The sequence below is a fragment of the Setaria italica genome, chromosome VII, assembly GCF_000263155.2.
Source record: "Setaria italica strain Yugu1 chromosome VII, Setaria_italica_v2.0, whole genome shotgun sequence".
Classification (NCBI taxonomy): domain Eukaryota; kingdom Viridiplantae; phylum Streptophyta; class Magnoliopsida; order Poales; family Poaceae; genus Setaria; species Setaria italica.
Window position 1 is genome coordinate 33459040 of NC_028456.1, and position 23848 is coordinate 33482887.

General features: G+C 46.0%; 5 protein-coding genes and 1 pseudogene across 9 annotated transcripts; 1 reads left to right on the forward strand and 5 right to left on the reverse strand.

The window, feature by feature from the left end:
* Window positions 1-1056: 1056 nt before the first annotated feature.
* On the reverse strand, window positions 1057-7164 carry LOC101768067 (5-formyltetrahydrofolate cyclo-ligase-like protein COG0212). Of its 4 annotated transcripts, none has more exons than XM_004977231.4 (7): window positions 6752-7164; window positions 5542-5632; window positions 4794-5020; window positions 4453-4528; window positions 4002-4127; window positions 3748-3924; window positions 1057-1531 (listed from the first exon to the last, which is right to left on the reverse strand). In XM_004977231.4, exons 1-6 carry the CDS (start codon window positions 7109-7111, stop codon window positions 3752-3754), a joined length of 1053 nt encoding a protein of 350 aa, XP_004977288.1. In that variant the 5' UTR covers window positions 7112-7164; the 3' UTR covers window positions 1057-1531; window positions 3748-3751. The 4 variants fall into 4 exon arrangements, with proteins under 4 accessions (XP_004977288.1, XP_022683789.1, XP_004977287.1 ...); XM_022828054.1 differs by having other exon boundaries at window positions 1057-1620; XM_004977230.4 differs by having other exon boundaries at window positions 1057-1625.
* Window positions 7165-7288: 124 nt separating this feature from the next.
* Window positions 7289-9622, reverse strand: LOC101769027 (annotated as a pseudogene).
* Window positions 9623-9869: 247 nt separating this feature from the next.
* On the reverse strand, window positions 9870-12359 carry LOC101769426 (60S ribosomal protein L3). Its single transcript, XM_004977233.3, has 6 exons — window positions 12239-12359; window positions 12022-12130; window positions 11436-11546; window positions 10914-11218; window positions 10415-10824; window positions 9870-10306 (listed from the first exon to the last, which is right to left on the reverse strand). The coding sequence occupies exons 2-6, from the start codon at window positions 12104-12106 to the stop codon at window positions 10048-10050; spliced, it is 1170 nt and encodes a 389-aa protein (XP_004977290.1). The 5' UTR covers window positions 12107-12130; window positions 12239-12359; the 3' UTR covers window positions 9870-10047.
* A 1466-nt stretch (window positions 12360-13825) lies between these two features.
* Window positions 13826-18009, forward strand: LOC105914703. 2 transcript variants are annotated; one of them, XM_014805460.2, is made up of 2 exons: window positions 13826-14164; window positions 15532-18009. In XM_014805460.2, the coding sequence occupies exons 1-2, from the start codon at window positions 14027-14029 to the stop codon at window positions 16264-16266; spliced, it is 873 nt and encodes a 290-aa protein (XP_014660946.1). In that variant the 5' UTR covers window positions 13826-14026; the 3' UTR covers window positions 16267-18009. The 2 variants fall into 2 exon arrangements, with proteins under 2 accessions (XP_014660946.1, XP_022683800.1); XM_022828065.1 differs by having other exon boundaries at window positions 13848-14164.
* A 2756-nt stretch (window positions 18010-20765) lies between these two features.
* LOC101770091 (pre-mRNA-splicing factor cwc22) lies at window positions 20766-22679 on the reverse strand. The gene has a single exon (XM_004977234.3). The coding sequence runs from the start codon at window positions 22546-22548 to the stop codon at window positions 20905-20907; it is 1644 nt and encodes a 547-aa protein (XP_004977291.1). The 5' UTR covers window positions 22549-22679; the 3' UTR covers window positions 20766-20904.
* A 9-nt stretch (window positions 22680-22688) lies between these two features.
* Window positions 22689-23155, reverse strand: LOC101785610 (the record flags this gene model as incomplete). Its single annotated transcript, XM_022828160.1, has 1 exon — window positions 22689-23155. A coding segment is annotated over one exon (453 nt), but the record flags the coding sequence as incomplete, so codon positions are not given.
* Window positions 23156-23848: the final 693 nt, after the last annotated feature.

The following is a 23848-nucleotide window of genomic DNA, read 5'->3' on the forward strand; positions in this document are numbered from 1 at the left end:
ATTAGTAGGGGTAGAGGTAAATGGGGTGGACCAGGGGTAAATGTGTCAATACCACTCTCATTTATTGCAAATAAGCAACCCAAACCAAACACCTAGACTTATAAATAAGCAACTACAATAAGCAAATAAGCAACTTATTTATAAGCAATCCTAACCAAATAGGCCCTTTGAAAAGTTGTGGAATGCCATTCCAAGATAAATAGTCTACTCCATTAACTAGATTTCAATTCCTTCAAAGTAAATGGAGACCTTAAATTTGATGTTTAAGTGCTCCCTACAACTAACATGTGCAATTCCCTGCCGGTACTCAACTCAACATGTGGTAAGGTTTTTCAGGTGAAGCTGTCATGTGCAATTCCCACCCACGACTCCATCACCACGATGCCTTTGCATAGATGGTACTACATGAGACAGAAGAAATATCGAAAGATGTTCGCATGAAACCTTAGATGAGTCGCTGAACTTTTGAACTCTTTATAGTAGGAACATAACCCATTAAACTAAGTCTTTTGAGACGCATCCGGTTCATAATACCTGCGATGAGCCTGGATCTGGACGCACAGATTCTAACAGGGAAAAGGCTATTCTCGGAGCGAACAGGACCGTCGCGCTCCCAAGTCCGAACACGGCATGCCGCTGCTCGCTAATCACCACCAGACAGCAGGCAAGTGACGACGTGAACGAGCGATCTAGACTGTTGAGACCTCGATCGGACGGCCAGGACAGCACAGACCAGTCCTCGCGTGGGCCTGTCGTCCATCTTCATCACGCCTTACGTTCCGTCCGACAAACAAAAGTACAAAACAACCATTTCCTTACGCCAACACGGTTGCTTAGATACGCCGTCACGTCACGAGAAATGCACCTTGCAGTAGGTGTTTGTGTACGTGCATTTGACCACGGCATGTTCTTTTATTATCTAATAGATGTAGGTGACGATCGAGTTCATTGCTATGAAGACCATGCACTATCTCTTCATCCTCCAAAAGGTAATAAGAAATACAAGAACACCTGCTGAAAGTCGGGACAGCTCCGTAGTACGAAGATACAGTCACAAATCCAAACTGTGCGCATAGGTTATACTATAAAACAAAATTGATTACAATGGCACTTGCAAATTCAAAATCTGATTGCAGCATCACATTGACTATGTCTATATACAAATAAAGGAACGTGGTTGGACTAGGTATATCAAGTAGAATGTGCCAGTTGCAAATCCGAGGCAAAATATAAGGTCCCAATGCACAACAGGCGGCAGGTCAAGGTACATGCCAGATGCCCTGCCTGCCCTGTTTCCACACGAGCAGCATTGCTTTAGTGACAACATCCAGAACGGGGTGGATGGACAGCAGTTTGAACTTCCAAAGAGTGCTGTCCTCATGCTGAAGAATGAGGAATTGGGACAAAGCATTTTGAACGCAGAATTGGAGTGGTTTGGAATTTTTTGCTCCCCCATGTCAACATTTAGGTTATGCCTGCTCCTACCACCTGACGTTTAGCAACCTCCTTCACTGAGCAAAGTCATTGGCAGCTACCATCGATGCAAAGACATGGAAGGTCAAGACAGTGATGGTTCATTCTTTTGCATATTATTACTCTTGAAAACTGATACACCAATAGCTTTCCTATCAAAAGAAAAGGTTACCAGTCCCTAAATACAGTTACTTAGTTAGCATGATGCAAAACATAAAAGACTAAGACTCTAAGAGCAAGAGTTTTACATTAACAGTCATATTTTTTTCTTGTTTTTTACATGATATCAATTAACGTGTCAGGTATAAGGAATCTGCATGCATATGTATGTGCCAAATGAAAAGGAAAATGGCGGGCAGATGTGGCCAGTTATCAGAAATAAAGCCTAATCTGGTTCAAACCATGGATACACTAATCTGGGATCTTACTCTATAGAGACTGACCTTGCTCAAATTGAATTACACTGCCGTGAACTTAATTTACTACGCCAAAATTTAGTAGTTATCATTTGCAGCTAACTGAACCTTCTACAAAGCAGTTTGAAGAAGAGATTACAAGTAGATCCATTAGTTTGTGGTAGCTCTGGCCCATGGCTATGAGAAAGGTCAACATCAACCAAGACAACAAGAACAATGCTCTTCTAGCACTGGATAAATTGTATTAGTACTTCAGTAGGGTAGTACACCAAAACTTAAATATATAAATAAAGCCAGTCACAAGTGATTGCACATGTTCCATTTTCAAACTTCTGTCAGTGGATATGCGATAGTGTTTTGATAATTCTTGCTACACCTAGTGCAGGTTTAGGTGATTTATCAAAATGAGGAGGCACAAGAACCCAGAAGTAACTCGCTAGGCACCGCCACTTGGGATGGTAAATGGTCACACCTGTTCTGGCACTTCGCCCAATTCTACTTTCTTTCAGAAAAGAGAAAGGAAACTAACTCTTGGAGCCTACCACATTCATGAAAAATATAGTTTATAGTCAATGATGGTTGGGGTTGACTAGGCCATCTATGTCCTTGGGTAAGGAATCCTAGAAGATAGCAACTACCCAAACTGAACAGCACACAAAAAGTGATCATCTGAACTGGCTGCTCAGAAGGATATTTGCAACCTAGGATTTACTAACTAAATAACCATAGCTCAATATGTCTCTATGAGAGTTTATTTGTTCCAAGTTTCAACAGATGATAATTGGACAGACTTCATACAGCAACAACAATCCCAAGCAAGTTGGGGTAGGCTAGAGTTGAAACCCAACAAGAGCCACAAATCAGGGTTCATGCACATGAACAGCTGTTTTCCAAGCACTCCTATCCAGGGCTAAATCTTTAGGTATATTCCATCCCTTCAAATCTCCTTTTATTACCTCTTCCTATGTCAATTTTGGTCTTCCTCTGCCTCTCTTCATATTGGATAGACTTAATAAACCCAGGTTAACAATGACTCAAATTATATTACTCGTTCAAGAATTTACTTACTCTGGCATGCCAGGGTTCCTAAGGTTGGTTGCTATGATGTCGAAATTGAATCCAGTAGTTCCCTAAATCATTACTAATTCTAATGGTATTATATTATTGCAACTATGTAAAATATGTTTCAACTAACTGCAACATCCAGGAAAAAAAGGTGCTTTTCAAAAGCCATTGCAATGACAAATGGAGCCTTATACTGGCAAAAAAAAAAATTAAATAGGCATGGAAGCAGCCACAAGTTTTCTCATTGCCTCATCAGGCAGGGGCATTTTCTGGTGTTCCTGCTGTTGGGTAATTGCTTAGCTCTTGTTTCACTCTTCCTTTTGCTGAAAGTAAATGGAGCAGGTAAGCTCCTTGGCCAATAGTGGCCACTGCCAGCCGTATATGGCAACAGTGCCATGAGTAGAAGGGCAGTGTGCCTTGTCATGTATTTGGTAGTGTAGTTGGTAGTTTCGCCCATACCATTGTGTACTCTAGTTTGACTTTGTACTCTATATAGAGTAGATGAGCAGCTGCAGCTCAAATCAGTTCAGCAGCACCAATTGAACCTGTGCAAAGTGTTTGTGCGTGTGTGTGCTGTTCTCTCATCCCCTTCTTCTACCTCCAGATAGTGTGGGTGTGTGCTGTGTTCTAGGAGTTCTAGGAACTCACCTTGGCCATTGCCAACATCTGCGACATCCAAATGCTCTTAAAATCGGATGCTTTAAATTTTGAACCATGCAGAATATATTGATTCTCCCCCAAGAAAACAGTATGCGTAGCTTGTGTTCAATAAAAGCAGTTAAGATAAGCATACACAATTATCGTCGTCGTTGTTGCCTGACTCGCCTCCTTCTCTGAGCTGTTGGTGGTAGCTTCTCTGAGGGCCCACAAGGAAGTATAGTTCCTGTCTCTTGCTCTATGCGTTTCTTTAGCTCTCTCAGAATTCGGATCTGGCCCAATTTTTCCGGAGATAATTTTTCCCAGTAAATTCCTGCATACGGAAGTCCCCAATATCTGGTCACATAATGCTTATTTGCAGGTTAAACAAGTAATAGTAACCAGTCAAACCTTGTGGCTTCGGGATTGTGGTCTTTGTGAAGATGACCTGAGTCGGGGTGCAGATAATGTCAACCGGCACATCATGAATTAGCAGCTTCTCCACTGGAATGTCATCCACTAACTGCTTGTCATGCACTGTAAGCAAGCATAGACATCGTTGCCAGTTGTGTTAGTGACTAGCCGCGAAATAAATATGCAATAACTAGTAAATTTCAAGCCCAACACAAGAAACAATGCGCTAAAAGTTTTCCAACTCAACAAAAGAATATATGAGGCATGCATGCAAAGATGATATCCACTTATCTCAAGCTTTGCTAGAATCACAGGCTAAAATAGTTGTTGTTCGAGCTCAAAAACAAGAAGAAATATATAGGATCCTGTGTATCAATAATACTGAATTACTGAAAATCTGACCCATTTAAGAAAAAGTTTGCCAGCAAAATCAATAAAGAGAACTCACCAGTAGTTACTATCATGGTTGAATCATCTATAGCTCCCATATACCGAAGCATTCCATATTCCAGCTCTGCGAATCCCTGTAGTCGAAGTTCATAGATAAAGTTATGGACGAAGAACAGGAAGAGCTTAACTTTGTTAAGAACAGTTTTTCATTTTAAGGCAGTGTGGACTGGACAAAAGACCATCAATTTGATCTAGTTTATTTTCTGCCAAAGGAAGGGGGGAAAGAAGGGGAAACCGTGAAAGCTTCATTGGTGCTCTATTAACTATTACTGTTCAAATGTAGAAAGAAACAACAATATCTACTTGATTTCAACTGTATATACAAGAGAGAATAGTTACCTCACCCTTCCCCAACCGTGCTCCTGAACTTGGATCAACTGCTACTGATCCAATCACAATCAAATCCACTTTAATCCTTTCATCTAGACCTATTGGCTTCCCATATTTTGCTGCACCAACAGAAGTGCATGCTTCAGGAACACATCCAATGGGTATCATTTGAGAGTCCAGAACTGAGAAAAATCCTGTCCTTAGCCGAGGTTGTGGAGTCAACAGTTTTTTATCACCTGGATGACGAAAAGGAGCATCTGATCAAAACTTGAAAATTGTACAGCAAACTTGGACTCCTAATGCAACGAGTATGCCTTTGTTTGCAGCACAAAAATTCTACGAGATCGAGTGCTACTACTACTGACTTATGGAAGATAATTAGGAAAGAGTGATATACTGACATACGCACCCTGTGGAAGTGAGCAAGAATCGACCTCATATATCATGCTCCACACACCTAATTCTGAACTCACTATTTAAGGGCAGCTCAGAACACACTTGATCATACAACGTTATGCCAGAAAAAGTGACTTCAATAACCTGGCTAGCTGCAGGAAAGGTTGTCAATACTGACAGCTACTCTACTTGTGTAAGCAAAACAAGGATCAAACTGACAGTCAATCTAAGAGGCAGACGTACTACAATTTTGATATGTATCGTCGGACAAAGTTTATGCAGATGCTAATATGCTACTGCTAGAAAGAATATTTAGAGATGTTAAGGCCATCATAGGTAGTAGCAGTCACAGGTAACTGACCTGACAGCGTTAAGAACCGAACTTGCTTCTGAGGCGAGTCAGGATTGACCTTTACCCACTGGGAATTCTGAAATACGTCAAGCCTCCCCAACTGGTGACATATTGAAACATTGTGATATTAGTGATTGAGTGCATAAATAAACTACTAAGCAACAAGAATAGGACCTTGGATTGCATGTACAATAGGCTTTAGAATATAACTAAGCAAATTGTATTTGGATGGATCAACAAGTGTAACACGTGCCATAGCGTAAGCACCTGTTGATATCAAGAAACTGCTGTCACGTTACAGTTTCTTACACATTTAGATGAACAAGATAACAAAGCAATTTGTTGAAGCAACCGATTCAATAGGATAACTGAAACATTTTAGGTGTCTCGCATCACATTCACATTATAACTGAAAACAGGCACGCACCGTTTGGCAATCAATATCACGTTGTCAATGAAGATCCAATTCATCTGGCATGATTTCACATTACACATGTTTGATCGTGATCGTGATCGGAACTGATTCGTGCTAACAAATGGATGCGGCGAGCCAGCAACGCAGAACGGTTTTGGACTCTCTGATGATAATAGACTGGAGCCATGTCGCGCAGGCGCTTGGAGGATGGATCCGGTGGCTCCATGTGCACCGTGGACGAGCGCATCTCCGTAACAACTCGGAGGCCCGGGCCGCGGCAGCCTGCGAACACCGCGCGCCGGCACAGCCGCCGCGGCGTCTCACGAGGAGATAGGTCCGTGAGCGGCGGCGGCAGCGTGCGAGGGGTCTCGAAGCCTGTGGCTAGGACGCGTGGACTTGACGAGGATCGCAGGGGACGCATAGCGGCGGCCAGACAGGCTAACGGAGATCGCCGGCGGCAGCGCGACCTCGCCGGATGTGGCATGTCGCCGGCGAGGATATATTTCAAAATGCCCCCTAGTTTGGATCGCATCCAAATATATGCAAAACAGACCCTAACATTTTATAAATAGACCCCTTTATTGGATCGCGATCAATAATCGCGATCAAATATATGCAATAACCACCCTGGTATTTACATATAGACCCCCTAATTTGGATCGCGATTAATAATCGCGATCCAGATGTATGCAAATAAATCCAACTATTTCACTAGCAAGAGTCGGAGAATGCAAGCCACGAAATGCCGGGCCGCTAGCGAAATGTAGAACTGGAACGGGGAGGCGAGAGAGCGAGCAAGCGTACCGCGTCGGCGGCGGCGGGGGCGCCGTCGAAGTTGGGGATGCGATGGTGGACGGGGCGCGGGTCCCGCGCGATACCCTCGGCCTCCAGCGCGTCCCACACCCGCTTCCGTATCGCCCACTTCCACGCCCTCGGGTCCGCCTCCGCCACCGCGGCAGCCGACGCCATCCCGTCCCGCGCCGCCGCGTCGAGGCGCAGGCGCTCGGCCTCGAAGGCGGCCGCGTCGAACGAGGCCGAGGCCGAAGAAGAGGAGGAAGAGGAGCCCCCGGCCGTGGACGCCACGGCGAGGCGCGCGCGGCGGGAAGCTCGAGCCGCGAGGCACAGTGGTAGCGGCGGCGCGGCTTTGGGGAAGAGGAGCGGCATCGCTTGGCTGGCTTGTGTGCACGCTCCCCACTCGCGCGCCAGGGAGCAACGGATTCGGGGAGCTACGGATCATCTCGTAACGCTGGCGTGTGGGCCCCGTAGAAACGGTGGGGGCCTATGCGCAGGCGTGTGGCGAGCCAGCAACACCACAAGTCCACAACACAACAGCCAGCATCATTTCAGTTTGAAAATACTCTGCATTTTTATCTGAGCTTGATGTTTGCAATTCGAAATACTCGACAACACAAGTTACACGACCATCAGCACAGTAGCTCAGGGAAACTGAAGTGTAGATCTCTGAACTCCGGAAAGGTGAAAATATTTCAATTTGCCCAAAAAAAAGGTGAATACGGCTTAGAATAGAATTCCACAAAATCAACCCCCATGTTGCTGGTAGCTTCACTTCACAGACATTTCATCTTCCCTCCCTCTTACATTCCAGTCCTTCTTGTTTAGATGCTTGTGGTAGCTTCACAGGAGGCCCGCAAGGAAGCTTGGTTCCCATCTCCTGCTCTATGCGTGCCTTAAGCTCTCTGAGAACTCGGATCTGGCCCAGTTTTTCTGGAGACAATTTTTCCCAGTAAATCCCTGCGCGCACAAGTTCCCCAATGTTAAGTCCTTTAAGGCAGAAGGCTTCTTTGTAGGTTAAACAGGTGATATGTGACGCTATCGGTCAGACCTTGCGGCTTTGGGATCGTGGTGTTGGTGAAGATGACCTGAGTTGGGGTGCAAATGATGTCAACCGGCACATCATGAATTTGCAGCTTCTCGACTGGAATGTCGTCCACTAATTGCGAGTCATGCACTGTAGTTGTGGACAGGTTCACAGCATGTGTTAGTGATAAGCCAAGAATTATACGAGTAAAAGCTAATCAATTTCCAATCAAATCAAAGAAGGAAAACAGGGGAAACGTAAATAGTTTTTACAACTAATAAAAAGAGATAAAAGCATGCTCGTAAATAGATCATTGAATATTAAGTCACCAAAGTGACCTTTGGGTCAGTGCGGTAGGGGAAAAACATCTGTATATGGGGACATTTGTATCTCAAACATTGTTCGAATCAGATCTGCTAAGTTACATCGATTCATGATATGCTGTTGACGGGGAAATAGCTCTTATTTGTGGTCAAAACACATCAAACATACTACATAACAAAAAAGGAGAGAGATCCATGTAAAAGATGGGTTACCAGCTGTATCAAATAGAAACAAGAGGACTCACCAGTTGTTAATATCACGGTTGAATCATCTGTAGCACCCATATAACGAAGCATTCCATATTCCAGCTCTGCAAATCCCTATAGTTGATGTTCATGTACAAAATCATGGACAGTGAGGAGTACATAATAGTGGTAAGCAAAGCATAGTTTGTCATTTGGCTGGTCAGATCGGAATCAAGTCAATCTAGTTTTTTTTTCTATTAAAGCACTTAGATCCACTTCCCTAGTCGTGCTCCTGAATTCGGACAACTGCAACCGACCCAATCACAATTAGATCCACTTTGAACTTTTCATCTAGGCCTATCGGTCTCCCATATTTGGCTGCAGCAACAGGAGTGGATGCCTCAGGAATGCACCCAGCGGGTATCATTTGGGAGTCCAGAACTGAGAAAAATTCTGTCGTCAGTCGAGGTTGTGGAGTCAACAGCTTCTTATCACCTGGATGACACGATTAGCACCATTTGTAAGAACAACAGGAACAAAGAAAATGGTAAGAATACAGTTCATTTGCACATGCCCAGGTAACATGCCTAACAAAGAAAATTAGCATCAGCTCAAAAAGTTGCAAATCGTATGGAAAACTTGGATGGGAGCTCAACATGTTCAGGCAGCCATAAGTAGTACTAGCAATCACAGGCAACTGACCTGACAGTGTTAAGAACCGAACTTGCTTCTGAGGCGAGTCAGGGTTGACCTTTACGCATTGAGCATTCAGAAATACTTCAAGCCTTCCCAACTGCAGACAGTTCAAAACTAAGCAAGTGGGCAAGGATTTCTTGGATACGAGGCTTCAAGAACAGCAAGGAAAACCAGACCGAGATTCATCGTATTGAAGCTGATTGTAAAGCACACACTGTTGACAGGTAGGGCTCTGGCGGGCAAGTGAACCGGCAGTTGGCGTCAGGCCGTCAGCCGTGGTACAGCGAGAGAGAGGGAGGGAGGGAGCGCACCGTGTTGGCTGCGGCGGCGGCGCCGTCGAAGTTGGGGATGCCGTGGTGGGCGGGGCGGGGGTCTCGCGCGACGCCATCAACCTCCAGCGCGTCCCACACCCGCTTCCGTATCGCCCACTTCCACGCCCCATCATCGTCCGCCACGGCGGCGGCCGAGGCCATCCCCTCCTGCCACCGGAGCAGAGCGCGAGTAATTGGAACTGGGATTTTTGGGTGAAAGCTCAATCTGGAGAAGAGCAACAAGAGCCGGCTTCCAATCTGAATGACTAACTTCGCCTTTAAAAACTGTCACCGTTGACCTCACTTTTTTCTCTTTTTGAAAAATGCACATGCAAACTATTCAAGTACGAAAATTTTTGCCCGAAATTGAAATTTCTGACAATTTTTTGGTTTACCTGCTACTAGGAGCAGGTTTTCAGTTCACACTTCACCCGCCGAACGGACTGGAAGAAAGGATGACTGTACAGAAACAACAATGAAATCGTGAAGCTGTGACACGGGCGCGGACAGCAGTTCACAAGAGAAACTATCAGGAAGCGCCGCGAGTAAACAACTGCGCTGACAGGCAGCACCAGCACACCATGCCATACCAGAGAATCCAACATGTTACCAAGTTCAAAATTTGTAATAACTTTAATCATCTGCAATGAAAGCAGCTCACAGTAGCAACACAAACCGGTCCTCCGAATATCTCCAACAAAACTGAGAAAAAACAAACTGAACACTATCTGGTAAGACATCTTGCTTCGACAGCAGAACCTCAGCTCAGGCCTTGGTCTTGCCGTAGAACCTCTGCTTCTCGTCGGTGGTCTGGAAGCGCCCGTGCCCGAACTTAGACGAGGTGTCGATGAACTTGAGCTTGATCTCCTCCAACGCCAGCCGTGAGGTCTGCTTCAGCAGGGACTGGCGGAGTGTCACCACCCTCTTCTTGGGGCCCACGCAGCAGCCCTTGATCATCAGGTAGTCACCCTTGATGATACCGTAGTGGGGGAAGCCACCCATGGGAGTGATGTCCTTCTCAGTCCTGTAAACATGGAGCGAATTCAGTAATCCGTACAGGTATAAATAATGGAAACAACAAATTCAAGATTGTGGATAAACATGTAACTGCAGAGAATATAGAAAGCATCACCTGTCAAACTCTGTAGAGGCATCATGGCTTTCCTGTCCAGCCTTGCCGATCTTGTAAACCTTCTTGTTCATCTCAGTACGGTGGTGATATCCATTCTGACCAGCGCGGGCAACAGTGTACGACACCCTAGCAGGATGCCAGGCACCAATACAGGCGACCTTGCGGAGACCCCTGTGGGTCTTGCGGGGAAGGCGGGTGACACCCCAACGGGTAACCACACCTTCGTACCCCTTACCCTTGGTGACACCAATGATGTCAATCATCTCATCCTTCTGGAAGACAGCATCAACCGGGACCTCCTTCTCAAAGAACTTGTAGCCATAGTCAACCTTGTCTGCGATAGTGCCACCGTTAACCTGGATCTCCATGAGGTGGGCCTTCTTCTGCTTCAAACCTTTCATCTTTCTAATCTGAAATCAGAAACAGCATAACATGTGAGAACAGAACACAGTAAAACACTAAATTACCGAGCTGCAATGCTAGTGAATGGAAAAATCACCTGAGTGTGGGCGATAACACGGACAACTGAAGCATACTTCTTCATCTTCTCAAGTTGCACCTGGATTTCTTGCTTGCCTGCATCACTGTCATATTTGAGGGCATACTTGGTGAAAGCCTTCTTCTTGCTCTTGCACCAGTTCTTGTAGAACCTTCTCCTCACTTCTTCACTCAGGTGCTGGGCCCAGACAGAGTTGAGGGTACGCAGACCACGTGGGGTCTTAACGTATGCCACAAGTCCAACAATGACAAGAGGAGGGGTCTCAATGATGGTAACAGCCTCACAGGTTTCCTTCTTGTGGAGCTCTGCACAAAATCACATGGCGATATTACATCCCATTCACATACCGCCAACAAATAACAATTTGATTTCGAAAACTGAAGGACCAGATATGGATAGAATAATCAGGTCGCATTCTTGAGTTTCCTCGTCTGATGGTTATATTACCAACAAAAATAACAGTAATTGTTTTCTCAAAGGGACATTATAAAGAAGCTGCTTCCACTGACAGAGTTTACTTACTGGAGCCAGGCTTCTCGACCTCACGCACGATATGTGTCATGCCAGCCTTGTAGCCAAGGAAGGCAGTGAGGTGGCAGGGCTTCGTCGGGTTATCCCTAGGGAAGGACTTCACTGCATAAAACGAGAATTGGCATATCAGACATATTATCATACCCATTAATTGAACTGCATAGAAGCAACAATTAAACATATATATTAGAAAAGATAAGACCATCTTCCATTTGGAACCACTGACAATACCTAAAAATTCACGACAGCTTCATCATTTTGTATTTCCACATTCAATGTTTGCGGCACACAACTTACCACCATGGTTCAAGAACACTAGCGATCCCAAATGCAATATACTAGTCATAAAATCATAAAATGAATCTAAGATGTGAACAGATCAATCATGCACCTAGAAATATAGGTATATGACAGCAATTTCATTCAATTTAGCAATCTCCATAATCTACCCAACGCACAACAAATGAAATCATGTTACAATAAGAGTACTGGTACACAACACATGAGATAAGCTACAACTCAAGCGATTGGGAAAACACAAGTATCCAGACGAATGCATCGGTGTAGCAGCACGTACCCTTTCCGCGGTGGCGGGAGGCCCGCTTCCTAGGGAGGAAGCCGAGGGATCCATGCCTCGGGTGCTCGAATTTACGGTGCGACATCCTCGCCGACCTCCTCCTACTTACCTGTAGCAATCAGGGCACCAATGAAACCATTAGCATAGGACATGGGTGTACACATACATGTAGAGCGCTCCGTTTCGTACAGCAGAAAGGAAAAGAAGGGGAGGGTACCTGGTAGGAGCTCGTCGCCGGCAATGGAGGAGAGATGGGAACGCGGCGGCTGCTGGGGAGCCGGGAGGGGAGAATGAGAGGGCTAGGGTTGGGCGCAAGCGCAACCTTTTATATGGGGGACGCGTGGGACGGGGAGGGCGTGTTGGCCATTAACGGGCCGTGCCCTGCCTGGCACGGCGTATCGGGCCGATCCGGCCCAGGCACTACCGGATAAGCAGCGAGCGAGCCGCGCGACGCGCTCTCGGGCCGTCATCTCGATGGATGGGATGGATGATGGCACATCCGCACGCGCATGGCGGCGAGTTCATCACGCTCTTTTTCCTTTTTTTTTTTTCTCTTGTTTTCGGTGGTTGTTAAGCGGTGTTTTGGATTTTTAGTCGGAACTAAAATTCATATCACAACGGATACTAAGATTAATTAGAATAATTAAATATGAGCTAATTATAAAACTAATTACACATATGGAGGCTAATTCGCGAGACGAATCTATTAAGCCTAATTAATCCACCATTAGCACATGTTTACAGTAGCATCACATTGTCAAAATCATGAACTAATTAGGTTTAATAGATTCGTCTCACAAATTAGACTCCATATGTGGAATTGGTTTTGTAATTAGTATATGTTTAATACTCCTAATTAATATCTAAGCATTCAATGTGACATGAACTGTACAACGGATTAAAGTTCCAAACGGGATCCAAGTTATCCTCCTTTACGTACCGCTATCTTTTTAATAATTCCATTCTAATTTTTCAATATTTTAATGAGAATTTCTTTTGCAAAATCCAGTGCTCTTACTTTTATTTTGCTTCTTATTTTTTAAAAAAGAGAGATAATAAAACCATAAACAATTTACTTTTCCTTTCTTATAGGAAATGTTAAGAACGAGTATTATGTTCAGAAGACCATACATATCCTATACATTTATGGCTTTATACACGCACCTACATGACTGCGTGAACATGGATGCCATTACCAATTAAATCGTACTCCTCACCAACCATTATCATGTTAGGCGAACCTTTTTTATGTTGGCTTTTGATCCAAATGTTATGTAAATGAATTAGGAGTAGTCATGTATCGAAATTAAGAGCTCTTTTGGTAATTTTTTTTTGCCACAATATAAATGTTTTGTGAAAGATTTAACGGTGTGCCCCTTTTCTCGACAAGAATGACTTCACAAGTCCTTTTTTTTTTGCAGGTACGACTTCATAAGACCGTGCCAAAAAAAAATGCAAACCAATAGTGGTGAAAGTTAGCCGATTTCGGGGTTATTGCTAATATATATTTTTTATCTGTTTTCCACAATAGTGTCTATTTATAGAAAATAGGTTAGTACATGCCACTTTTTTCCAAATAACGTTCCAACTATAGGACAGTATGAACCGTTCCCTTGGGCGACCCCACCAGCCAGTGGAAAAGGCTCCGGCCCCATCCCGTTGCGTCAAACGCGACTGACGGAGATCCTCAATTTCAAATCAAAGTTATAAAATTCGAATTTCAAACTCTCCCATTTTTTCTTCAATTTAATCCTCCTTCTAAAGCAAGCCTCCGCTTGGGTCCCACCACGACCACGGGTATCTGGTCCCCATCAGTCAGCCAGTGCCGCACCGCACGCGACCCGAGGCGCCTCGCCGCGCCATGTCCATCGAACCGCTGCGTCCCTCCCCGGCGGCGTCTATTCCGTATTCCACCAACGCTCGCTCGTCGCTCCCCTACCAAAATCCGTCGATCTAAGGGCGGCGATTCAAGAGAGAGCTGGACCCGAGCCTCTCCGGCGGGTGGATGGTTGCGGCACGGAGCGGGGGGATGGAGTTCGCGGCGATGAAGCGGAGGGAACTGTTGGAGCTCTGCCGGCAGCACGGCCTCGCCACCCGCGGCTCCAAAGCCGACCTTGCTGCTAGCCTCGCGGGTGCAATCTCGGTACGGCCTCCAAAACCCTCGCTCTTGCCTCTTGGTCCTGCCCATTGCAGAAAACTTCAGATTGCCTGTCTATTTGGGGAAAGAGGCCCTTCCGAAAAAAAAAATCCTGTCAAAAAGAATATTTTAGAAAGAGTAAAATGCAACGTGTGTATCAAAACTTGTGGAGAGGAGTGGATGCAATCTCATCGCATAACTTGAAATTGAAAAGTGAGCGAACCTGGTATGATCTTGTTTTATGGGTACTATATTCGGTCATTAGCATGTCATCATGGCAATGACTGGACTGCCACCATGGCAGTGGTAGGTTTGCAGGCTGCCAAAAAAAAACTTCCCTGTGCGTTGGGAGGGAGCAGCTGAACTTTTGTTTCTTCTCATTTGTATCAGTTCCTTCATTTGCATCACTTAATGGAAGAACCACTCTATGGCACGCATGGTTTAACGAGGAGAAGACTTGTCACAGAACAGATCACGCTCGCTGGTTTTGTTTGCTCCAATGGTTTTGGAAGAGGAATTACCTAATTAGAAGGCAGCAAGAAGAATGATAGGTTCTGCTGATAGGTTCTGCACTTCTATCCTGTTGCTGCACACTTGTACCTCTGTAATATCATTAGTCAGACATGATTTCTTAAATTCTGTGTTTAGAGTGACTCAATCGGTAGCTTTTCAGTTCACATATGTACTGAAAAACATGCTAATAATCCTTCGATGCAGGGACTGCTGTAGTCAGATTGCTCCCATGCAACAAGAAAAATGAACAAATAAAAATTATCAGACTGCTAAGTCAGATTGCTCCTTTGCATGCCACATTGGAGGTTTAGTGCTTAGTGGTGTCCACATGGGTATGGGTTTGATTGCTTTGTTTGACAGAATTATGACCTGACTGCACCTCTAAGTTCTAGGACGAGATTGCACTAACGGCATAAGTTTGGTACCCCTCGTGCGTTTTACTCTTTCAGAAAAGAAATAGCAGAGAACCCAAGCCATTTCCACTTCTTTTTACATGAAGTAAGGAGCAATGGTGTGCGTATTATAGTCTCTGTTTATATGCACAATCCTACTAGAAAACAACTAAAATATATTGCAGGTAGTAGCTTAGTAACTTGAAGTGTACATTTTCCTTTTGTTTCCCATTTCATCGACGTGTGGTCTGCGATTCTGGATACCTTATGAAGAACCATCAGAGAATCACCAAACCATGGCAACATGAACAATAGTCCATGCATGATGCGATCAAGTTGCCAAGTTTGCTTATCCATTCACATATGACATGTCACCCTTATGACAAACTACAACGTTTCTAACAAATAGTGGAGTGCTTTCTATTCTGATCTCTGTTGATTTTGGGTTTGATTGCTTCTTTTTTTCAGGGGGCTGCTGCTGCAGAGAATGCGGTTGAGGTGGTGGTGGGGAAGGGGTGTCTGAAGCGGCTAGGAGGTAGTGCTAGCTGTGGCACTTCCGGTGCTGCCAAGAAGGTGCGATTTGCATTGGATGAAGAGTCGGAAGAGAGGGCAAGAAGACGGAGGTCCCTTGTGGTCTTGCAGCCGGTTGTTACCAAGACAAGGGGGAGGCGCAAAGCCAAGAAGGCACTTGCTGCTGCAGCAGTGAGTGGAAGGGGTCAGCAGCAGAAGTGCAATGATGTTGGTTGTGATTCTGCTGATAAAGATGTCACAGGAAAGGTGGGTACAGATACCCCAGTGACGCGGTCCACAATGAAAGCGATGTGTTTATGTGCTCATAGTGGGGCTGAAAGTTGGAATAATCCTGCTGTGGCTGAGAAAGAAGGGATGGTAGAAGCAGCTACTGATAGGAAGCAGAGGTGGAAGACCCGGGAGAATGCCGTGGTTATTGCTGCCAATTCTCATGAAGGAATTTCTTGTAGGATCACACTGAGTTCAAGCTCGTCATCGGCAGCAGCCCTGGTGTATCCTTTTGTTGAAAAGAAGAGAGGGAGGAGGAAGGCAAGAGATGGTAAGGATGAACTAAGTGCTGTGGAGCAGGCTGCTGAAGTTCAAGATTTGACTACTGCAGCAGTACCGGTTATTATCAAGAGTAGAGTAGCAGGAATGGAGAGTATTACCCTCTATCTGCTCAAAAGCTCCTAAGATGCTGGTATCTTGCCGGACCACATCAAGCTCACTAGCAGCTGCTGTGACATTGCCCACTGACAGTGGATGCAAGTGGAGGAAGACAAGGGGTAGGCCCAAGTCCAAGGAGGGTGCAACAGTAGTGAGCGGAAGGGGTAGTCGGCAGAAGTGTGATGTTGGTGACGATTCTGTTGATCACGGTACTTTTGGAGAGGTGGGTGCAGATGCTCCACTGACACAGTCCAGGAAAAAAGCTGTGAATTTGTGTGCTGAAAATGGAGTTGAAGGTCAAAATAATCCTGTTGAAGCTGAAGAAGAAGGGCAGGTGGTAGGAGCAGCTTTTGATAGTAGGAAGCAGAAGCGGAAGCGGAAGGCCCAGGGGAATGCTGAGGGTACTGCTGCCAATGCTCTGGCTGGAGTTTCTCATGGAAGCACGAGGAAATCAAACTTGTCTGCTGTTGTTGACAATAGGAGAGGGATGAAGAAGGTAGGAGATCATAATGATGAACTTGGTGTTGAGGAGCAGCCTACTCAAGTTCAAGTTGAGGAGCAGCCTGTTGAAGATTGTGTTCCTGCTGTGCAGAAATCTGGCAGGACCAGAAGAACAGACTCAGTAGCAGCTGCTGCGATGTTGGCCATTGTCACTGAAAACAAGGTGAGGAAGGCAGAAGATGTACACCCAGATGGAGAGCTACCTGCAGATTTGGAGGTTCCTCGAATTGGTGCTCCCATTACCAGGTCATCAAGGAACAGAAATGTTCAAGTTTACAACAGTGTGGTGGAAGAAACACATGTCGGCGAGAAGATTGAAGACAAGAGGAAGCCCGATAGACCATCTACTCACAGTTGCAGGCGTCAACAGCTTGCATCATCTGTAAAGGAAGAAGAACAAGTTGCTGCTTCATGTGAGCTCCCTCGACTAAAGCAATCAATGAGAAACCATCCTGAGGCTGATGAATTGATAAGTAATGCAAATTTAGAAACCAACAAGTTTTGTAGATTACCAGTGGCCAATGACTTGAAGATAGTTCACCCATTGACACTTAAGGCTGCTAATACTAGTGTGGAAGATGTTGTGACGAAGGCAGGAAAAGAGATGGGTTTCACAAAAAGCAGCAGGGAGGATAAGATAAAAAATACTGGTGGAGTTTCAGTCTCTGTTGACGATGGTACTAAGGCTTCAGCGGCAAAAACGGAGTTAGGAGTGCTTGTTAAAACAACCACAGGTATGCATGAAAGTGCTAGCGGTGAGGAGTTTCAAAGTGCCAAGGGTGGAGATGTGGGTAAGCAGCCAGCAGTAAGGGGGCCTGTTAGGCGATCAACACGTAGATGTGTGGTGGCGGGTTGAATCTGAGGCAGCCCTCTCTTGGATTGTGTCCATATGCTCCACCACCTGGAGCTCATGGAGCCAGGTGGCTTTTTGTTAGCATGCCCAGGGTCTTGTGGGAGCAAGATTATAAGGTCAATCTAATCTTGAACACCATCGATGCGCCGGCTTCCTCGTCAATTCTTTTGGTGCCTGCTCTCGGAAAGAGTATCTGAGAGTGAGGTTGAAATAGTATATTGCAATTTCTCCTTAGCCGCTGGAGAAAGAAAATTCTTTTGCTTAGTGGTGGAATTATAACATAGTGCTATCATGTAATCAAGTGTATTTTATGTGCTCACAAATTATATTGACCATGTAGTTACCTATTTGATTTGAGCCTCACTTGTACGAACTCCATTAAATCGTCATATGTATCTCAACTTGCTTTGCATCCATGACTGGCGTGGGCACTTGGCTGCGCAATGCTAGATTCTGCATGTCTCTGACTCAAATGCTCTGATTTCTTGTCAGCCTTTGTCTCATTCTATGCTCAATTCCATTAACTGATGGTGCATTCTTGTGAACTAGAGCTTCTACCTGAATTTGTGCCTTCCAAGCTATTGGTTGGTATTTTTTTTTTTAGTTTTCACCAAGCTCGGCCAACCAAGATATCAGACTGCCCAGGTATTGTGATATTGTCAATCAATCTTTCATTAGAAGCTCAGTTAAGTTCTCTTTGCTAGAGCATGTTTGGAACTGCTCCACTTCAGAAAAAAACAGCTCCACTCCACCAATTCGACCTTTCCATAGCTCCACCCTACCAACTCCAGAAAGACATGAAGCCGCTGCACCTGTTTGGCTAACAACGTGACTCCAGCTCTAGAAATTGTAAGAATCGGTGAGAATAGTCTTTCTTGCCCATCGTTGTTATATGTATATTGTTTTATTTTTAGGAGGACATACTGAACTTATCCCTGAAATTTATTTGGAGAATAGGAACCTATTTGGAGATTTTAGCTCTGAAGTTTAGAGGAGGGAATCCAAATAGGCCCTTAATCTACCACACTTTGTCCTGAATTATAGATCATTTTAGCTTTTTTAATACTTAACTTTTGTTACACACCTAGATATACAATATGTCTAGATACATAATAAAAGTTACGTATCTAGAAAGCCAAACCAACGAATAATTTAGAATGGAGGAAGTATAAAATAATTATTCTCTTCAACAAAAGGTTACAATATTTAGCTAATTGTTGATAGAAACTTTTAAAACATAGAAAAACATTTCTTTTATGTGTGTTTCCCAATCACATCCCAACAAAATCTAAAAATTTTGGAGTGTGAGCGAACGAATTACAACCGTACTCCTACTGTACATTATTGCTTCGGGAGACCCTGAGAGCATCTCTAAGAGTATCCTATTTTTTACTCCTAAAAACAAGTAGTTTTGCAACTTCTAAAATGATATTGGAAGAAAAAGAGAAGGTCGTCTCAAGAGTTTCTAATAATCCACTTCTAAAATATAAAAGACAATTTTACATCGGGAATCCTATAATATTTCTAAATTATCGTAACCACTTTTATATATTCTTTGTCTCTCGTACATTTACATCAGGAACTCTTTTCTACTCCTTATTCTTTCTCACATCCTTCCACCTTTAGATTGACCTATCGATATGCACGGAAAGCAGTATCTGCATGACGGAGGAGCCGCGCAAAGTTATGTGGAACGGGGGTGGATTTTTCAAGTACGTAAATTTTAGGAGGAAGTATTAGGAGTTGCTGGAGAGGGATTTTTTTTCTTATCTTTCTTAAAATCAAGGATTAGGAAAGGATTTAGGAAACTCTTGGATCTCATAATCCTTGGTTTTTAGCAAGATGAGAAAACCCCCTCTCCAATAACTCATAGTCTATCCTCCTAATCTCTAGAACTTAGGAAAAGTCAACATGTTCCGTGTAAAGTTACGCGCTTCCAGTGGAAGGTCAAGCGCGTGTTTGTCGGCCAATCTAGAGGTGGAAGGTCGTGGAAAGAATAAAGAGTAGGAAAGGGTTCCTGATACAAATGTACAAGAGAGAAAAAATATATAAAAGTGGTTAGGATAATTTAGACATAGTATATGATCTTTATGTAAAATTATCTTCTATATTTTAGGAGTGGATTATTACAAACTCTTGGAGATGGCCTTCTTTATGCCTTCCGATACTTTTTTAAGAGTTGTAAAACTTTATGTTTTTAGGAAGAAAATATTGAGTACTTTTGGAGATGCTCTTACGCCCTATTTGGATGCTAAGAATTTGGAGGACTAGATTTTTTTTCCATTTCTATATCACGGAGTAATAAAAATAGGAGAAATTGGATTCTCATTTTCTATATGGATTCACAATTACAGGATGGTTGCCGACTACATCGCAACGGTCGGTAAGGGACAGAAGAGGAAAGATGGAAGACCTCATAGCTCAAGGAGAGCAACATGGGCCATTTGGAAGGTCGAAACGTCTCAAATTCTATCTAGAAATACTAGAATCACTTCCAAACGGTAAAAAGAGCAAAACGGTTTCTGTCCATAAACAATTGAAATTACCTACACATGGGAAATGGCCAGGGAGTGGTTTTGCATGATTCTGTTTCTTACTTCTCCTGTATACTAGCAATTGTATATTTTTTAGGCAATTCATTTTTAGTGCAAGAAGCTTAAAGGGATTGTATTTAAGTTGGTCTTTGCCCACAAAAAGTTCTTAATTTTTTTGAAAAAACAGTTTTTCGTTAATCAAATTCCAACCTACTAGCCAAACGATTCTATGAAATGATTTTGGTTCACCGTTATAAACGTTTCCTGCCAGAATCTAGATCCAAAATGTTTTTTATGAAAATCTATATCCCTACCAAGACTTGACAAGGGTCGATAGCGTTGGAGTGGGCTCCACTTCCAGAAAAATGACATAATACAAAGATGAATATAGGCTGAGAGAGACTAGCTCACACCTAGATTCAGGATGGAATCTCCTATTTCAGTTCTAGAGGGTGGCAAGCCAAACATGATTGTGGAATCAATTCCAGTTCTATGGTTTCTGCTCCAAATGAATGATGCAAACGGGACCTAAAAGAAATCTTACTACAGCATGACAAAACAAATGATATCACTTGCAAATGATCGAGATATGAAAATTACTCAAGAGACTCACTACTGGATGCAATTCGATAGTGCATGCAAAGGCTTAATCTTATTCATCAATTTGGAAAAGCGTGTCAATTCTTGGCGTAATCTTTGATCCACCAGAATATTCTACACAACGAATTTGGAATTAGACAGTGACCACAAGTAGTAAAAAGGTGCTCCACTAGACCACTACACAATGAGCTTCCTGGCGGCTTCGGTGACCCCTCCCAGGCCGATTGCGGTGAAGAAATTAATGGCAATGCGCGTGTTCTTGGCGCAGTCTCTGGGGAAGAGGGCGTCTCGCACCGCGGTGTCCTCGCCGTTCATCTTGTTGCTAAGCGCCCGTATCCCGAGCTGCTCCGCGAGGTCCTGGAACAGCATCCTGATGAAGATGCGTGACGACGACGTGGTGTCGTCCTCCGTGACCCTGACGCGCCCAAGGATGGCGTGCCACGGGAGCGCGTCGGCCGCCAGCAGGTGCGCGTAGAGCCTGGCGGAGGCGCGCAGCTCGTCGGTCGCCACGCGGTGCGCTGCCGAGTATTGCCCGGCGAAGCAGGCCTCGAAGCCGGCCTGGTACGCGCGGTCGATGGCGCACAGCCGCTGGGCGAGGCCGTAGTAGCTCGTGTACGACTTCTCCTTCTTGCAGCACTCGACGAGCACGGTGCAGAGCTCCAGCTCCTGGCCGGGTCGCACGACGGACAGGAGCTTGTGCCCGGCTTCCTCGGACCCGACGCTCGACATGAGTGTGAGGTATATGGTCCGCCGGAGGTTGATTAGATCGGTGTCGGTGTCATGGCGGATGGTTAGCTCAGTTTCGGCGGACTCGTCACCTGATGCTTCGTCGTCGTCGTCGCTGCACTGATCCTGATCCTGATCCAGATTTTCGTCTCCGGCTGATCCGAGTATGGTTCTCTTGAGGTCCTCGTACGCTGCCTCGTCTTGCGCGAAGGAAGGGCTGGGCTCAAGCACGTCAAGATGGACCTCCGGATCGAGCTCATCACCACGCTCGAGCGACGAGGAGAGCTCCACCTGATGAGTCACCTGGTCGTCTGCCTCGATGAGATCCAGCTCTGCCCGGACGGGAGGGTGACCCCGGAACCGCGCTTTCCGGATGGCAAAGAGATCCTCGATCATGAACTGGACGCGTTTGTCGATGTCGCCGTCGTGTAGGATGCCGCGCAGGTTGTCGAACACGGCGTCGAGCCCTCGCGGGCACGACTCGCCGAGCGCGGCGCCGCACTCCCTGGCGAAGCCCACGGCGACCTCCACGGTGCCGTCCGTCGGCCGGTCGAGAAGCAGCGCGAGGAGCTCGAGCGCCAGCAGGTCGTGCGCCACGCCCTGGTTCACCAGGTGCGCCACGAACGCGGCCGCGGCCGCCAGCTGGTGCCTGTTGCCGCTGGCGTGGGCCCGCCTGACGCGGAGCACGAGGCGGACGAGGAGCAGCCGGCCGACGCAGGGGAGCCTGGCGTTCACGACCGCCGCGAGCGCGGCGAAGACGTCCGTGAAGTCCGGGCAGGCCGCCTGGGACCTGAGGAGGGCGCGGCAGAGGAGGCCGCGCCCGCGCACCAGGTTCTCGGCAAGCAGCTCCGGCGCCACGTGCCGGACGTTGGCAGCGGTGGCCTTGTTGACGAGGCCGGTGATGCTCTTCCTCAGCGCATTCCAGCTGCGGCGCTGGTATTCGGCGCTGCCAAACTCGCCGGCGTCGTCGTCTTCAGCGATGGCCCGGTACGGAGGGACGTAGATGCCGCCGCGGCGCTTGCTTGACGGGCGCGCGATCTGTTCCTCATCGCCCGTGCTCGGACGCTTGCGGCTCACGTCGCCTCTGCGCTCCATGTACCCCTCCTCCTGTTGGTGTTTACCAAGATGAGATTGCTACGACTTGCTCCAAGCATCCATCCGATATAGATAGGAATAGGAAGGGAAATCTGCCGTGTTTGTGAGAGGGGTGTCCTACTCGGTCACGGTGCAGAGTCAGACTCGGTCACGGTCACCGAGTAGGACACTCGAGGCTGGCGTTGAAGTCCCGCGCGGGGAACTTGGCGGAGACCGACCCAACCTCGAAGACGAGCTGGTCCCCGTCGGCACGGATCCCCGTGATGGACCACCAGCGGAAGAAGGCCCTGACGCGGATGCCGCTGAGGCCCGAGATGCGGCGGTCGTCGAGCCGCCCCGTGAGGCGGTTGTTAAAGGCGGCGAGGTAGCTCCCGGCGGGCAGCACGATGCGGCAGCTGGAGTGGAGGTCGACGGCGAAGTCCCCGGACCCGGTGTCGAGCGTGTACCCCCGCACGTTGGCCGGGAGCAGGCCCCGCGGGAAGCCCCGGAGGCGGAGCTCGTCGTACGCGGTGCTGGTGGTAGTGGCCGGGAGGGAGGAGGAGACAAACGACGAGCGGGGGGCTGCAGCCGTGAGGTTGGAATCGGTGGGGGAATGCTGCGGTGGTGCTTAGACGGACAGAACATATGCCTAGCGTTTTGCTTAGGGGGTGGTGTACCCTTCTAAACTTATTGGATACTAAACTAATTACACAGATGGAGTCTAATTCCCGAGACAGATCTATTAATTCTAATTAGTCCATGATTTAACAATATGGTGCTACAGTAACCATTTGTTAATGATGGATTAATTAGGCTTAATAGATTCGTCTCGCGAACTAGTATAGGGGTTCTGCAGTTAGTTTTATAATTAGCTCATGTTTAGCCCTCCTAATTAGCGTCCGAACATTCGATGTGACCCTACTTTAGTACCTCGTATCCAAACATCCCCTAGCCGCCTGTTCAGGATATGTCTAATGAGTAAACAAAACCTATGAATGCATGAAAATAGCGTGACTACTACACGACATAGAAAAACATTTTTTTGGAAAAAGAGGTAGTATTTTCTCATGACAAAATACATTTGAATTATGATACACACGCAAAATTAAAACGAAGAGCATTGTACCATATGTCTAAATGTCAATGGAGTATGTACACGTGTGGCGACGAGATTGAAAAAACAAAGAAGGCGAGGGGTGAGAGATAACGGGTGTGGCCACAAACCGTTGTGGTTTGTATTTATTGATCCTCACCCCGTGACTAATGGCGCCCTGTTTGTTTGGGCTGATTTGGATTAAGCCATGGCTGAAAGTATTGTTGG

What these genes read in the sequence shown, in the direction of transcription:
- LOC101770091 (XM_004977234.3), bottom strand. Translation starts at nt 22,548, where the DNA reads ATGGAGCGCAGAGGCGACGTGAGCCGCAAGCGTCCGAGCACGGGCGAT.
- LOC101768067 (XM_004977231.4), bottom strand. Translation starts at nt 7,111, where the DNA reads ATGCCGCTCCTCTTCCCCAAAGCCGCGCCGCCGCTACCACTGTGCCTC. An exon ending in TCGGTTCTTAACGCTGTCAG is followed by an intron (nt 5,021 to 5,541) that starts GTCAGTTACCTG and finishes TTCGTCATCCAG; the next exon opens with GTGATAAAAAACTGTTGACT. An exon ending in CACAATCCCGAAGCCACAAG is followed by an intron (nt 3,925 to 4,001) that starts GTTTGACTGGTT and finishes TTCCGTATGCAG; the next exon opens with GAATTTACTGGGAAAAATTA.
- LOC101769426 (XM_004977233.3), bottom strand. Translation starts at nt 12,106, where the DNA reads ATGTCGCACCGTAAATTCGAGCACCCGAGGCATGGATCCCTCGGCTTC. An exon ending in CTCCCGCCACCGCGGAAAGG is followed by an intron (nt 11,547 to 12,021) that starts GTACGTGCTGCT and finishes CGTTTTATGCAG; the next exon opens with TGAAGTCCTTCCCTAGGGAT. An exon ending in GTGTTATCGCCCACACTCAG is followed by an intron (nt 10,825 to 10,913) that starts GTGATTTTTCCA and finishes TTCTGATTTCAG; the next exon opens with ATTAGAAAGATGAAAGGTTT.
- LOC105914703 (XM_022828065.1), top strand. Translation starts at nt 16,268, where the DNA reads ATGCTGGTATCTTGCCGGACCACATCAAGCTCACTAGCAGCTGCTGTG.